At 43.0% G+C, this 16,626-nt stretch overlaps 1 protein-coding gene across 1 annotated transcript; it reads left to right on the top strand.

Moving 5' to 3' along the window:
* The first annotated feature begins 442 nt into the window (after window positions 1-442).
* RFXAP (regulatory factor X associated protein) lies at window positions 443-7,929 on the top strand. The gene is made up of 3 exons (XM_050937338.1): window positions 443-1,082; window positions 3,555-3,662; window positions 6,006-7,929. The coding sequence occupies exons 1-3, from the start codon at window positions 633-635 to the stop codon at window positions 6,114-6,116; spliced, it is 669 nt and encodes a 222-aa protein (XP_050793295.1). The 5' UTR covers window positions 443-632; the 3' UTR covers window positions 6,117-7,929.
* The last annotated feature ends 8,697 nt before the right edge of the window (window positions 7,930-16,626 follow it).

Raw genomic sequence — 16,626 nt, 5'->3', positions numbered from 1 at the left:
CCCTTAAAATCGATTTAAAGTGCCTTGTAGTGTGGACGGGTACAGCGTTAAATCAATTTAACACTGTTTAAATCGATTTAACGCTGTAATGTGGACCAGGCCTCATTCCTCGCCTTGTCGTCCATATCGAGTTTGCGCAGGTGCAGTAAATTGCGTCTTGGGATCGGGACAGAGCAACCGCCGCGCACGTGCACTTGATTTTCTGTCACCCTGGTGTAGCACTTCCTTACGTGCCAAGATAGTTTTCCATAATACGCATGCGTGCTCACTCCATAGTCCCCTCAACAGCTGCCGCCGTATTCTTTTTTTAATACTCATATACTCTTTTTTTAGTCGCGCGTCTGTCATTGCCCCCAGGGCGCATGCGCAATAGGCAGTTAGGGAGGCTTACAGTGTAGCCGCGCACGCGCACTAGGTCTCAGTGCTGACACGCAGCGTTTACAGTTGGTCGCCTGTCAGGGCAGCCCGCCTGCGCAGTCACTGCTCTGTGGCTCCCGGTCCAGAGCCACCCGCAGCGCCTGGCGCTCGGCGGGTGGGAGAGCGGGACGGAGGGTCCGGGCGGCAGCAGCAGGGCCCTGCGGCCCGGCCCCGCCGCCGCCTCCTTCTCGCCGCCCCGGCTGACGCTGCTGGTGATGCAGCCGTGCAGCGGCGACGAGGAGGCGGCGGGGGGCACCGGGCGGCACCAGGGCCCCGCGCAGGCCCCGGAGACCTCGGGCGGCCTCGTGTTCCTGTGCGAGGTGTGCCCGGGCGAGGGCGAAGGGGACGCGGCCGAGGAGGGCGAGCCGGCGGGCGGCGAGAGCACGGCCAGCCCCGAGGAGCTGGAGGACGAGGAGGCGGCGGCGGCCTCCGGCGGGGAGACCCCCGCGGGGGGCGGCGGCTGCCAGAGCTGCACGTACCAGGGCTGCAGCGAGACCACCACGCAGGTGGCCAAGCAGCGCAAGCCCTGGATGTGCAAGCGCCACCGCAACAAGATGTACAAGGACAAGTACAAGCGCAAGAAGAGCGACCAGGCCCTGGGCGGGGCCGGGGTGCCCCCAGCGCAGGGCGGGGCTGCCACCCCGGGCGGCAGCGCGCGGGCCGAGGTGAGGGGTTAGTGCCCGGCTCACCGCTGTGTCACAGTGCCGAGGGATTAGGGTAGAGATTAGTGCAGGGGGAGGGGGTGGTAGCGGAGGCAACACATCAGTCCCCCCACCGCTGTGTGCAGGGGTAGCCCGCTGTGCAGCGCCCAGTTAGTAGCACCCCGAATCACTTGAGCGAAGGGTGAGTTGCAGGTAATCAGCTTTTCGGTGGGGTCCCCCAGTGGAGGGAGGGGACTTAGCCTGCCACTATGTGCTGCTGTTACAGGGAGTGTGGGAGCAGCACCTCCCTCCCTGGAGAGCCACATAACTCTCCTGGTTCTCTCCTCCACTTAATGTACAGATTCGGTGCAGAATGGCACTAGTTATTTACATCGCCTGCCTAGCGTTTTGTCTGCTCCTACTCTCCGCGAAAAGTGAGTTCTTTATTTAACGAGCCTGTCAGCCTGGTATGATTTCTTGACCTCTTGAGTTCCAGTTATTTAAGCATGTTTGTGTTGGCCCACGTAGTTCCAATAATAGTAATGGTAATACTCCTTTACCAGAGAGAAATCCACACCCATCTTATAGACTGAGGCCACTGTGCCAGGGAAAGCCTTGCAGAGAATAACGTTTTGACCGTCTGCTTTCCTGCTCCCTTCTCCCTACCCCCCTGTTACACTTAATGAAACCTTCTAAGTATGCTTAGTCCTTGTGTAATTAACATTCAAAGCTATATCAAGCCACACAACATCTTCATAAATGTTATCTACATATTATAGATTGAAAAACAGAGGCACAGAGATCACACAGTCAATCAGTGGCAGAACTGGTATTAGCACTCAGCTTGTTTTTCAGCAGTTTTGCCTCTCAATCCCAAACTCTATACAATGTAGTCTCTGATAGTTGCCATAATTTTTATAAAGTGTTTTCAAGCAGATTTTGCATTTTGTGCATGCATTGTATTTTGGAATAGTTTTGGGAAGGGGGAAACCGCATTTCTTCTACCGAGTTAAAAAAAAATTGGAGATGGATTTGGTTTGTACTGAGGGGGTGGTTTTGGAAGGGGCAGGATTTTCTTTTTCCAAAACTATGTAGTGTGTACACAGAATACTCATATATGCATCTAATAAAGGCTGAGCCTTTTGACATTTAAAATTAGATTATATGCTTTCAAGCACTGGTTCATCTCCTAATAGGTCTCTTTTTCATTTCTTTTTTTTTTTCTTCAACAGTGTTGAAGTAGTAGATGCTAGAATAGATATTTGTCTGACCCCTTTCAGTTGGAAGAATAGTTAACAAACTTTACAGGGTGGCAAGTATCAGAGGGTAGCCGTGTTAGTCTGGATCTGTAAAAGCAGCAAAGAATCCTGTGGCACCTTATAGACTAAAACGTCTGTTAGTCTATAAGGTGCCACAGGATTCTTTGCTGCTTTTACAGGGTGGGATGCCTCAGGCCAGAGAGAAACCAGTGAGGAATCTGCAGCACCTTATCTGTGCTGAACTGTGGCTAGAACTGCCCCGCTGTGAATATAGCCTGACTTAGCCTTCAACCTGAGACTCTCTAGGCCAGTGGTTTTCAAACGTTTGTACTGGTGATTCCTTTCACATCGCAAGCCTCTGAGTGTGACCCCCAAAATAAATTAAAAACACTTCTTATATATTTAAAACTATTATAAATGCTGGAGGCAAAACGGGGTCAGGGGTGGAGACTAACAGCTTTCGACCCCCCATATAATCTCACAACCCCCTAAGGCAGGGGTAGGCAACCTATGGCAGACGTGCCAAAGGTGGCACACGAGCTGATTTTCAGTAGGAACTCACACTGCGTGGGTCCTGCCCACTGGTCTGGGGGCTCTGCATTTTAATTTAATTTTAAATGAAGCTTCTTAAACGTTTTAAAACCTTATTTACTTTACATACAACAATAGTTTAGTTATATATTATAGACTTATAGAAAGAGATCTAAAAATGTTAAAATGTATTACTGGCACGTGAAACCTTAAATTAGAGTGAATAAATGAAGACTCAGCACACCACTTCTGAAAGATTGCTGACCCCTACCCTAAGGGGTCCCGACCCTCAGTTTGAGAACCCTGCTCTAGACACACATTACTTTCAGGGAAATATAGTTAAAAAGTGTGGAGGGAAGAATTGGGCTGTTTCAAATGACTTAATTTTTAATCAAATAGATTAAAGTTTTATTAATTAGCTGTGGTAACTTGGTTAGGAGTCTAATTTAGAAGTGTAATTCACCAGTTTTTGAAGTCGTGCTCACTGTGGCAAATGGAGACTGGAAGCTTTATGGAGGGAAAGGGGAAAAACAGAACATTGGGTGGTTTCTTTTCCTCTCTGGCACACCTTATTTCCTTCCACAGGTTAGGAAGGGGAAGCAGGCCCTTTTGTTCTGAGATCTTTACCCTGTAGAAATGAAAATGCATTGTAATGACAAAACATTAACATCTATCTTTCCTCTCGTATTTTGTCTCTTATGTCCAGGATTGTGTTGAAGGCTCAGTTTCTGTTACAAAACAAAGAACAGGGTCTATTGGAGATCGCCCAGCAAGACCTACTCTTTTAGAACAAGTATTGAATCAGAAAAGGCTGGTAAGTACCATGGCTTCACAAGGCTGAAGATAGTAGGGTTGCATTTTGAGAACCAATTTTTGGAAAAGTTCTGTTGCTCACTCCTTTTCTACAGATAGAATATGTATTGAAAGTTATTGGTGCCTCTCTGGAAACTTGGAAGTCAGTAGATTGCTGTTGTGCATTACATAGTTATAGGAACAAGTTTTTAAAACTGAAATATCACAGTAGACATGAAAGATGCACATTTCGACATCTGCACAGAACACAAATATGAATAATCATGAGTATATGAATCAGTTACATTAGCTGAAAGTGGACATTTCTTTACTATTAGAAAAGTGTGTAGTTCTTTCTTTGGGCAGATAGCATTCATAATGTATCTAGGATGTTTTAATCTGTTAATCCAGGAATCGGCAACTTTTGGCATGCGGCCCTTCTGAATATCACTTACATGGAGGAGAGAACTTAATAAAAGCCAAAACCACCAAATATATTGTGATTGTTTCTACTGTACCTTTACCATTGTTTTTGTTCTCTTTCCATCAAAGAGAATCAAATGGTTCATCTACTACCTCCATTAACAATGACAAGCAGCATAACCAGCCCTGATTATTGTGTTGCAGGTCTCTTTAGGCACCTATGTGCATGGAGGACTCCAGATCCCAGATATTTTGAAGATGAAAGTCTTTAAAGAAAAGACCTCAGAATGCTAGGTTTACAGCAAAATAACCTTATTTTGTCTCCCTTCTCCCAGTGAGATACAATACATAGAAGTACCTATTTAAAGTCTAGAAATAAACTTTGGAATAGTGTCCATGAAAAGGAAATTGTTATTTAATTCTTTAAAGTATCCTGCAGAAAAAATTGTGTCACAAAGCCGCCCATTGGCTGCAGCTCTCTGAGTCTTGCTATTGAATTGCACCGCTTCGGCTCCCTTGCCTGAGTGACAGTACCTTCACAGCTCTTAGCTGCACTTGGCAAGGTCCTTTTAGTAATGGAAACTGAAAACACTTTTATGATTTCCCTAGAAATATAGCAACCAGATGCTCTTGGAAAAGTATGTATTTCTTTTAAAGGCCTTTGCACAAGACTGAAGCTCTTTCATTCATGGTTCTGCCCACCAAATAGGAAATGTGATGCACAGATTCTCCTTGAACTGTGTTGCTGTCTCTTCAGTGCTTTGCCTCTTTCATTGAGCAATATTCTTTTAGAAAAGATCCCTTTGATTTTAATATATCCCACCTGGGGCAACATATATGAGAAGGAGGGATAGCTCAGTGGTTTGAGCATTGGCCTGCTAAACCCAGGGTTGTGAGTTCAAGTCCTTAAGAAGGCCATTTAGGGATCGGGGGCAAAAATCAGTACTTGGTCCTGCTAGTGAATGCAGGGGGCTAGACTCAATGACTTTTCAAGGTCCCTTCCAGTTCTAGGAGATTAGGTATATCTCCTATTATTATATATTATATTATGATCTCATAAACCCTAAGGATATTTTTAAATGGAATGTTAATGTATACATCTTGGAAAAAAAACTGGCTTTCTGGAAAACTTCAAGTACTCAAAGATGAAAACATTTCCTAATATAGTAGATAATGTCTAGCACTTTTATGGCACCTTTTAATCAAGGATCTCAAATGACTTTCTAAGTACTCATTTTGGGAGTTAGGTAATTATACCGGTGCTGCAGATGGGGTAGGGAGGGACAAGTGGGGAATTGAGGCACAAAAGTTATTTGGCCAAGGCCCATAACAAGTTAGTGATAGTGCCAGGAATAGAACCTAAAACTCCTGACTCCCATCCGCTTCACAAGACAGTGCTTCCTTTCATGCTTTCATAAGAGTTGTTTGTTTCTGTCTTGTAACAAGTTAGTATGATAAACTATATAAATATTTTATATTTATAGAAATCTTACTTCAATGACAGACTCTGTATTTCTCCAAAAGAACAGGGATTTGAGGTAGTTTGCTATATGGAATACAAGTAGCATAGTTCAAATTAAACTGCAGTTAAATATTTTTAAAGCAGATGTTTACATTGTCTATATGACAGTAACTTATTTTTGTTTAATAAAAGTATACAGTATTATGAAGTGGCATATCATGCACATCTTTCAGTCTTGATTCAGTTAACCAAAGGTGGCATTAATGTTGACTCCATTTCTTTTCTGGGGGTATTGTAAGGATGAAAACGGTTCCCACTTTGGTGTGTTTTGTGGGCATGTTTTGTAATATGTTAACTTTATTGAACTCCCATTTATAAAATATAAGGAACAAACTGATATAATGCATAGTTCACGAATATGGCATATTTTTCTATTCTAAATATTTTAGTGTCCATTTAAAAAATCCTCTTTTCTTTAAGTCATTATTAAGAAGTCCGGAGGTGGTACAGTTTCTGCAGAAACAGCAGCAACTGTTAAGTCAACAAGCTTTGGAGCAAAGGCAGCAGCAGTTTCCAGGAGCACCTGTGTGATGGGGACAAAGATCTGCAGCCGAATCTCATGCTGAAGTGATGGAGGGATATGTATCTTACTGAGTGAAAAAAAGCGAGTTAAATATTAAGATGGAAGACTAAAATTGTTGCTGCTGTGTTATACCTGTATTGTTTTGTGGTTGCACTTTTGAGGTTCTGAGCTACATGGATGTCCACAAATTTGTGAGCAAATCAGGAGGAATCTGATTCTCCATTCTGTTTCAGAGATGTAACTTATTCGTAATTTTTTATGTAAATATCATTGTATCAGTAACCCTTACATAACCCCCTACTCCTACCAGAGTCTTCAATTATAAACTAAACACTTTGCTATGTGAGAGATTTCATAGCTTCAGTGTAGTCACTCTTTGATGACAATCATTGAAGAAATAGAGGCAATTACTTTCTGTGGAAGTTGTGAAATAAAAAAAGTACTGACTTTGAGCCAGCCCAGTAAGATGACATAGTAGCATATTGCTCAGGGATATAGGAGGCTTGGAGTCATTAGCTTCTGTTGCACTAAAAGTTAAAGACAAAATAATGCCATGCAGTAGCTGCGCTAATGGCTAATTGTGTAAATCATTTGTTGATCCTGTTGGTGTGTCCATACTTCACAAGTCTAGCTGGATTGGCATGTTTAACCATTCTCTCTAAAAGAAGTGCTACAGGGCTGTAACCAGCATAATAGGTAGTTTGAAGGAATTGATGTGGAAAATAGCCCCAGAATGAATAGAAAGGGGAAATTGCCATTTAAAGGAAGAACTGGAGGCAAAAAAGAAAATAACCTAAGGTTTTTTTCATTGTTTACATGGCCTTCCACTAGCCAATGCTCATGAGCTTTACAAAAAGTAATATTTAAAGAATTGGTGGTCAATAGTGGTGGACCATAGCTTGCTGAGTGATAGTAGAATAAAGTGACCTCTAATGGATGAACCAATTTAAGAATTATATTAATTATTATTTATTTGTCTTGGATTTGAAAACCATAAGTGACATTCATTCCTCTCTGTAAGTGAATAAAATGAAATATTTAAGAGTTAAAGTTGTTGAATTTAGTTATAACAGCAGTTGTGTGCAAAGAGTAAAATTAATTCCATATCACTTGTTCCTTATCAGTAATCTTCCTCCTCCAAAAACAAACCTTTTAAAAAGAGCCTAATACAAAGGAAATAGAACCAATCCCCTTGGGTTTCTAATTAATTAAAATTGTTCATTTTAACCATTGGTTTACCTGTTTAAGAATCAAAACATATCACAAAACAATGAATCCTGAATTTTTCTTAGTATTAAAACTAATTTTGTAGTAGAGGGTTTTTTAAGTAATAGTATAGGTGTGACTTTGGTACAAACTTTTAAGGTCCAGTAATAAATATCAGTTCAATAATATTTCTGTTACTCTTGTATGGGTGTTGTGTAAGATGTATTTATTCACAGAAATTGTTCAGATAGTGATCTGTTAAACAGCAGTTGTGGGTCTGGAATTGTGCAGGTGGTTCTCATTTCAAACATGTTTTAAGAAATTTTGTATTAAAAATTTTGGACCAATAAGTGTTCTTTGAACAACTTTTTTGTAAAAACTCATGTTCCTTTTTTTTCTTCTTTGAAGCTATTGTACATTCATTTTTATGTTCTGTCTCTGTATTCAAATGGCTAGCTCTGGTTAGGTAGCCTTAAACTTTGCTGCATTTCCAAACTGCTTGTGTTCTTTGAGAGAGAGAAACTCTACATTTAAAAAGAAAAAAATCAGATACTGTGTTTTCAGGGTGTAAATGGTTGTTATATGAAAACTAAAAATAAATACTAATTTTATAGACTTTTATTATGATATTTATATATAGAAGTAAGTAGTGGGTTTTTTTGTCTAATTTGGCTAAGTTTTTTTTAGGGTTTTTTGTGAAAATATTTTTTTTGGGGGGAGACAACTTGCAATTCAGTTAACTTTTTTTTTTTTAATTAACATTAGTCTTAGGTACTACACTTGCCCCGGAGCTCCCACGCCAATTATTGTGATTTTTTTGCAATCTCATTTTCTTATTTTTAAAGTTTTCTGGCTTGTGAACAATTTGTTGGGCCCATACATAAGAACATCTATACTGCATCAGACCAGTGGTCCATCCAGCCCAGTATCCTGTCTTGTGACAGTGGCCAATGCCAGAAGCTTCCAAGGGGATGAACAGAACAGGACAGTTATCAAGTGCTCTGTCTCCTGTTGTCCACTCCCAGCTTCTGGCAGTTAGAGGGTTAGGATGCCCAGAACATGGGGTTGCATCCCTGGTCATGTGGGCTAATTGTCATTGATGAACTTATCTGAATCTTTTTGAACCATTATAGTTTTGGTCTTCACAACATCCCCTGGCAATGAGTTGTACAAGTTAACTGCATTGTGTGAAGTACTTATTTTTTTTGTTTTAAACCTGCTTTCTGTTAATTTAATTGACCCCTGGTTCTTGTGTTATATGAACAGAGCTGGCCTTACCATGAGGCGAACTGAGGCAGCTGCCTCAAGTGCCAGGCTGAGGGGGTGGGGGGGACACCACTAGGACCAGAAGAAAATTGTGTCTGCTGCTGGTGCATATGTATTCTCTCTGCTCTAGATGCACAGAGATGGGGGAGTGCTGTGCTGGAGGAAGGAGGGCACAAGAGACATAACAGGCAGGCAAGAGAAAAGGACAGAGGGAATAACAGAAAGCAGCAGGAGCTGCAGGGAGAGAGAGGAAGACGAGCCTCTTATTTACCTCTCTAGCACCCCCAGAAGTCTGGACTGACTAACACCAGCTTCTCAGGGAGCTTCCTGTTTCCTGCTGCTTCCCTGAACCCACTTAAGGAGAACAGGCAGTCAGCTGAAGTAGTAGGAGCCAGTTAGGCCCTTAAGATGCTGATATCTTTCCTTACTCAGGCCCTGCTACCAGGCTGCTTATTTGTGCCCTTCAATTGAGTGTTGAGAGCCACTATAGCTGGCACAGAACAGCAGTCATGAGTGAAAGAAGAAAACGCCTGTCTGGGGCAGCATTCAGAAAAAGAAAGAGAAAGAAAAGGAAGCTTTTCTATCAAAGCAGGAAGGCGCTCTTCTGAGATACTTAGACACAAATATTCACGGTGAGCCTTCCGTCCCCAGTGAGGTTGTGAATGGTGAGGAGATGCCTGATCTTCCAGTTAGAGTGCAGGTGACCTGGGAGCTACTGCAGCATCCATATGTCCATCTCAAATGGATGCAACTATGTACATTCCTGAAGAAAAGTGTAGATCAGAGAAGAGTGGTGGAGGTGCAAGAAACAGCTGCTGCTGAGTTTAGTTCCTTAAGTCTAGATGATCCAGGACTGTGGATCCACTTGAGCAATAGCCTGAGGGACTTCCTTGTACTGCATGGGCCATGGCAAGTGAAAAGCTTCATGTTCCCCAGAGACAATGAAATAGAAGTTAACATCCAACACATTATTGGTGCAATATCCCCAATGGTGACAAAGTAGAGAGGCCATAGCTTATGTACTCAAAAACCCAGAATGCTGTATACTCTTTTTGTTGCAAACTCTTCCAGTCTAACGTTCCAGCCACATTGGGTTCTACAAGAACAAAGGACTGTAGAAATTTTGCATGCCATGAGAAGGCAGCAAATCACCAGAGAGCATTCCATAGGTGGAAAGAGCTTGAGATGAGACTAAGGTTCAAGGCCACCATAGATGATCAGCATCAAGAGAAGATTGCATCAGAATCTCTTTACTGGCAAAATGTTCTGAAAAAGCTCATTGTGAGAATGCTTGCTACCCCAAACCTAGCACTGCATGGCACTTCAGATCAGCTGTATGTGCCAGACAATGGAAACTTTCTTAAAATTGTGGAGCTGATTGCTGAGTTTGATGCTGTATTCCAGGAGCATCTAAGAAGTCACCACCTAAGAAATGTACACACACCACTACCTTGGAAAAACAATTCAAAATGAGATCATACAGTTACTGGAAACCAAAGTCAAACAGAAGATTGTGGCAGATCTGAAGTGACCAAATCTGTTATGCTGGACTGCACACCTGACATCAGCCGTACGGAACAAATGACTTTAATGGTGCGTTTTGTAACAACAACAGAACTTAGTGAAAATGCTCTCTGACAGTCACCACTGCAGGGACATTTTCTAGAATGTATTGACATTGATGATACTACAGGAGCTGGTATGACAAATGTACTTCTTAAGAAGCTGGAAGATACAGGAAATGCAGAAGCTGACATGAGAGGTGAGGGCTACGAATAACGGTGCCACCAGGAGAGAAAAGAACAGAGGAGTGCAGACATGGATCTGAGAGTTAAACCCTGGAGCTTTTTTTGTCCCATGCAGTTCTCATTCATTGAACTTGGTGGTCAGTGATGCAGCATTAGCTTCTAGTGAGGTTGCTGAATTTTTTAATGTAATTCAAAGCATCTATGTATTTTTCTCTGCATCAACTCATCGATGGCAAATTTTGAAGCAACATCTGGGAACATCCTCTCTGACACTGAAACCAAATTGGGAAGATAGATGATGCCATAGTTGCCATTGTGGAGGATAATGCTATGACAGGAACTGTTTGTGGGAGAACAGTGGCAGAGGGAAATGGAATCACCAGAAACATACATAACTTCAAATTTCTGTGTGGCTTAGTGTTGTGGCATGACATACTGTTTTTGAAATAATTGTTGTAAGCAAGAGACTCCAATGTGTTGACCTTGATATATCTGGAGCAATGGAACAACTGGATAAAGCAAAGTCATACCTAGTCTTACCAGTTAGATGAGGGATTTCAAAAGGTTCTGAAGAGTGCACAGAAGTTGGCAGAGGAACTTCACACTGAAGCTATTTTTCCACCTATTCAAGAATACAAGAATCACCGAAGAAGATGACATTTTGATTACAAGGCATGGGATAATCCCCTAAGAGACCCCAAACAACAATTCAAAATTGAATTCTTTAACCAGGTGCTAGATTGTGCAATACAGTCAGTTGAACGTTTCATGCAGAAGAACATTTCATGCAGCTCAAGGAACACAGCAGTGTATTTGGGATGTTGTATGATATTCCAAAACTCCTCGCTATACCTAAAGAAGACCTACACTAGCAATGCAGGCACTAGAGACAGTGTTGACACATGATGACATGCGCGATATTGATGCGAGTGATTTAGGTGATGAACTGAAAGCCCTTCAAGATACATTTCAGCACGATCAACTCTAAAGGCTGTTCTGGAATATGTGTGCACAAATAAGATGACCACTCTCTTTCCAAATGCTTTTGGTGCTCTGCATATACTTCTAACACTTCCTGTAACAGTTGCCAGTAGAGAATTCAGCTGCACCAAGCTGAAGTTAATAAAAACACATCTACGCTCCACAATGACACAGGAGAGGCTGATCCGCCTTTCAACCATATCAATAGAGCATGAACTGGTCCAGACTGTGGACCTTCAGGAAGCAGTTCAAATCTTTGCAACCAAGAAGGCACAGAAAGCACCACTTTGATTATTCAAACAGATGAAAATGCCAGTGTTTACTATGCAGACAAGAAAAGTTACATTTGCAGTTCAGGCTTTTGAAAGTTGTGTTATTTAAAATTTTTGAACAAGGCATTTTAAGTTGTTAGTTCTCCTTTATTGGGGTAGGTAGCAGAGCAGTACCATGACAGGAGTAGAATGGGAAGAAGGCAGAATTGAAACCTTTCAAAGTTTTGGCCCAAGTGAGGGGGCATGGCGTCATTTGAACTCCCCGCCTTAGGTGCTAAAATGTTGTGGTCCAGCCCTGTATATGAAGGGGTAAAGAATGCTTTTTCTCCACACTATTCATGATTTTATAGGCCTCTATTATATTCCCCCCTCCCGCTATAGTCTGTTTTTCAAGCTGAAAAGTCCGAATCTTTTAAATCTCTCCTCCTTTGGAAGCCGTTCCAAACTCCTAATCATTTTTGTTGCCCTTCTCTCTACCTTTTTCAATTCTAATTTATTTTTTGAGATGGAGAAACCAGAAGAAACTGGTCCACACAGAATAGATCTGGAAATGGACTAAACAAAGTGCTGTCAAATGCAAAAGTAAATTAGGAATTTTTCTTTTAATCTTTTAGTAATAGTTAACATGACTGCTAATTGTTACAATAATACATAATTATCAGAATTTGATTTGTTAATGTTGTCTTTCCAAAATGTCACTCAAAATACTCATTCTATCTAAATTATGTTTGTGAATGTTTAAATCAAATGTCTGATTCAGGAAATCCTCCATGTACACATCCACCAGTAACTTTCAGCATTTGGCTATTGTTAAGCTGAAATCATTAGTGTGTGATATTCCTATCTGTTAAAAACAATTGGACATTAATTTACTAAGGTGAAGTGATAACTCAGGAAGTAGTTTGCTCTTTGTGATTTACTGAGCTTGTAAAGCATGTTAGGAGCCTTACAGTTTAAAGATGTGACATAAAATGGCTTCAATTAGAACTATGCTTCAATAACTAGGTTGATTTAACTCAGACCATAAAGAATAAAATGTATGGGATGAGAAGAAAATAAAATATAAAAAGGGGAAAGCAGAATCAAGTCATGTTGGGACTAGCAGCTTCTTTGTGAGGCTTGTCATCCTTATATTGATAACTTGTTACTCTGTTGTCTTTCCCAGTAGATTTCACTCACTGTCAAAGGCAATCAAACAAGGAAGCTATATTTTTCATATGCCTTCCTTAAACTGTGTGAGAGATACTGGCATCTGAAAATTAGAATTTTGGATGCAGTGGTTCAACAGGCTACTTCCTTGAATAATAACATGCATACAAAGTCCATTTTGCAAGCGCATCACATAACTCAAATATCTATTATCTACCATATTGCAAGCCGACTGAACTCACATACATGATCTGTGCTATTTTAATATCTGTTAGCTTAATTTTCTCACATATGACATCATTTGGGGCAGACTGTCTTTCTTGTGTGTTTCATAGTTCATTTTCAGAGGTTAACATATCAAATAAGTATATTTGATAGATCTAGCTTACCTAAAGGTACAAAGTTTTGACAGTGAGGGTGATTAATCATTGGAACAAGCTACGAAAGGACATAGTGTATTCTCCATCTCTTGAAATCTTCAGATCAGACTGGATGCCTTGCTGGAAGATTTGGTCAAACAAGTTAGTGGGCTTTTATTCCCAGTAACTGGAATGTTGGAGACAGAGATTCAAATCCCTATTTTGTCTGATTTGGAACAGAAACTTCAACCCTAGTCTCCCACCTATATGCCCTAATCACAGGGCTATGGAATATTCCACTGTAGGTTTCTCTCAGTAGCTTCTATTGAAGCTCTTCCATTTTGGATAAAATAAATAATCATTGGAGTAGGCATTGAAACCCAGGTTTCTAGTGTTTGTGCCAACCCTGGGGCCTATAGAGTCATTCTCAATATTTAAGTTTTTTGGTTTTGTTTTTTTATACAGCTCTACTGGAGAGATTGAGAGAGCTCCATCCCAGAATATGAGTTAGCTCAATAGTGAGGGCTCTTGTCTGAGCGGGAAGATCTGGGTTCAAGTGTGTGCCCCAAAACAGGCAGAGTGGGGATTAGAACTCTGGTCTTCTACATTCTAGCTGAGTTCTCTAACCATGAGATGATATACAGAATGGGGGGAGTGTGACATGCCCGGCATTCAAATGTATACACCACTTACCCCATGTACATAGGAGTCTTTGGCACTCCTCCAAGTCAGTGACCGGATTGGGAAAAACTGGCACTACTTCTCCAACACCAACTTACTCATGCTGTTAAAATAAAACCAGATTCACAACAGGTCACATTGATCTGTGTCCAATCCCACCTCTTTTCTACAATGTTTGAATGCTGTGAGGCTGGCTGATCATCATCCACACACAAGCCATTATTTGATGCAATTTCCTAGATCAAATGTTCTGCCAGCTGGCCTATCAAGGCTCACAAACATCTGTTCAGGCTGTATAATTATTGAGTTAATGGAGTGACCTGGATGCAGAGTATTGTTTATGGTACTGAATCTGTCATTCATCTGTGAGAGAAGATGATCAGGTTACTATTCCAGTTTTCAGTCTTCTCAGGCCAGGCTACGGTGCCTCCATAGTCCTTGAAAGGGGCTGAGCCCTTGTAGTGATCTGTTCAATTTATATTAAACATTCTATAGAGGCTGCCTATTTCTCTATCGGTTTAGTTTGTTTGTCCACATTAGCAGGTCAGGTATTTGCCTGGTCGTAGCAGTAATGAATGCAGGCAGTGATCCAAGAAGAAATTGTTTGAGCAGACATCGGACGACCTTTCATTCTGTTGGCCACTGTGACGAACAGCTGCATGGATTTGCAGAATGGCTTGGTCCGTTCAATGTAGAAGGCTAGTGCTCTTCTGACATCTAGGGAATGCAGCCAATGCTCCTCCGACTTATGGGGCTTTGGAAAAAAGATGGGCAGATAAATCTCCTGGGCCCTATGAAACTCGGCAGGAAGGCTGAGTGTGAACGCAATTGGACCTTGTCTTTGTAAAAGACTGTATAGGGCAGTTCTGAGGTAAGTGCCCTAATCTCAGAGACCCTGCGGGCTGCAGTTATTGCAACCAAGAATGCAACCTTCCAAGAAAGGAGGAGAGAATAGGAAACCAGAGGCTCGAAGGGGTGTGTGCCATGAGCTGGGATAGCATGAGATTTAGGTCCCACAGAGGGACTGGGTCCCTGACAAGCGGATAGAGGTGCTCAAGGCCATTGAGGAACCTGGCAGTCATGCCGTGGGCAAAAACCGACCTGCCCTCTAGTGGCAGATGGAAAGCTGAAATAGTAGCCATATGGACTTTAATAGATGACAAAGACAGGCCTTGGGGCTTGAGGTGCAGAACGTAGTCCAGGAATAACAGCAGTGAAGCCTGCCCAGGCCGAATGCCTTTATTTGAGGACCAGTACATAAACTGTCTCCACTTGGCCGTGTAGGTCACTCTAGTGGAAGGCCTTCTGCTGCCCAGCAAGACTTGCTGAACTCTGGCCGAGCACTCCTGCTCCTCTTCATTTAGCTGTGCCACAGCCAAGCCACCAGATGCAATGCTGCCAGGTTCAGGTGCAGGGGGGGCGCTGTGGTTTTGTGACAGAAAATCCAGCCGGAGTGGTAACTGAAATGGAGCCACCATGAAGAGGTCCAGCAGCGTGCCGAACCAGTGCTGGTGTGGCCAAGCTGGCGTTATGAGGATCACCTTCACTCTGTCTTGCTTGATCTTCATGAGAAGTCTGTGGATCAGTGGAACTGGGGGAACGGCGTACATTAGAGCTTCCAACCATGGGAGCAGAAAAGCATCCGATAGCCTCTGTCAGACGCCTGAAAGGAGCAGAAGTCGTGGCATTCCCTGTTGAGTCTGGATGCAAACAGGTCCACCCGGGGAGTACCCAACCTGTGGAAGATGATGCTGATCCCCTCCAGATGGAGAGACCATTGATGGTGAGACGAGAAAGTCCTGCTGAAATGATCTGCCAAAGCATTCCTGGCCCCGGGGAGGTGTGTGACTACGAGATGGAAGTCTTATTGCACACAGATGTCCATAGTCTGAGAGCTTTCTGGCAAAGGGCAGGTGACTTGGCTCTGCCTTGCTTGTTGATATAGAACATAGCCGCTGTATTCTCTGTCAGGACCTGGACCACCCTGTTTTTCAGGTGAGGTAGGAAGGCCATGGCAGGCCAAGTGGACCACTTTAAGCTCCCTGACATTGATGTGTAGTGAACAATTGAGTCGGGACCAAATTGTGTCGAGCACACCGTGGTTCGAGGTCAGCCAGAACCAGGCCGAACGAAAGCAGGGTAGACTATCGAGGAAAAAGCAGGGGGGTGGATCCTGGGCAGTGGCTTGGGCGTTGTTCTCAGACGCATTCTCAAAATGCCTGCTTCTGGCTGCCCTGATCTTGAGAGGGGCCAAGCTCGGCAAAGGAGCAGGAAGATGAAAGGTGCTGTTGCTTAAACTCCTTGTCTTTTTCCTTTTGTGTAGGAGCTGGACCGGGGAAAGCTCCACAACTTTGATGGAGGCGGCGGCTGGAATGACTTTCTAGCCCGTTGAGGGGTGTACAGGCCCAAGGACAGGAGGGTGGCATAGGAGTCTTTAAGGCTGTGGAGCCATGCATCAGTCAGCTCTGAGAAGAGCCCTGCTCTCTCAAATGGGATATTGTGGAGGGTAGTTTGCATCTCCTGGGACAGCCTGGAGGATGTGACCAGGAGTTGTGCCTCATGACCACTACAGAGGCAACCACCATGGCTGTTGAGTCCATAGTGTCCCAGGCCAGCTAGAGGGCGCCTCCCGCCACTGCTTTACCCTCATCCACTAAGGTGGCAAACTCCTCGGCTTGGTCCTCTGGAAGGCCCTTCTTGAACTTGCTGATGGAGTCCCACAAGCTGAAATTGTACCTGCCTAGCAGGGCCTGATGGTTAGACACCTGAAATTGTGGGGGACAGAGGTGGATCCCTGGCTGGGCTAGGGGGGGTCTGACCACAGTGGTACCCCTGTGCAGCTCTGGGGCAAGCACG

Source organism: Gopherus flavomarginatus, chromosome 1, assembly GCF_025201925.1.
Source record: "Gopherus flavomarginatus isolate rGopFla2 chromosome 1, rGopFla2.mat.asm, whole genome shotgun sequence".
NCBI classification, from domain to species: Eukaryota; Metazoa; Chordata; order Testudines; family Testudinidae; genus Gopherus; species Gopherus flavomarginatus.
This window is presented reverse-complemented; position numbering and strand designations above follow the sequence as displayed.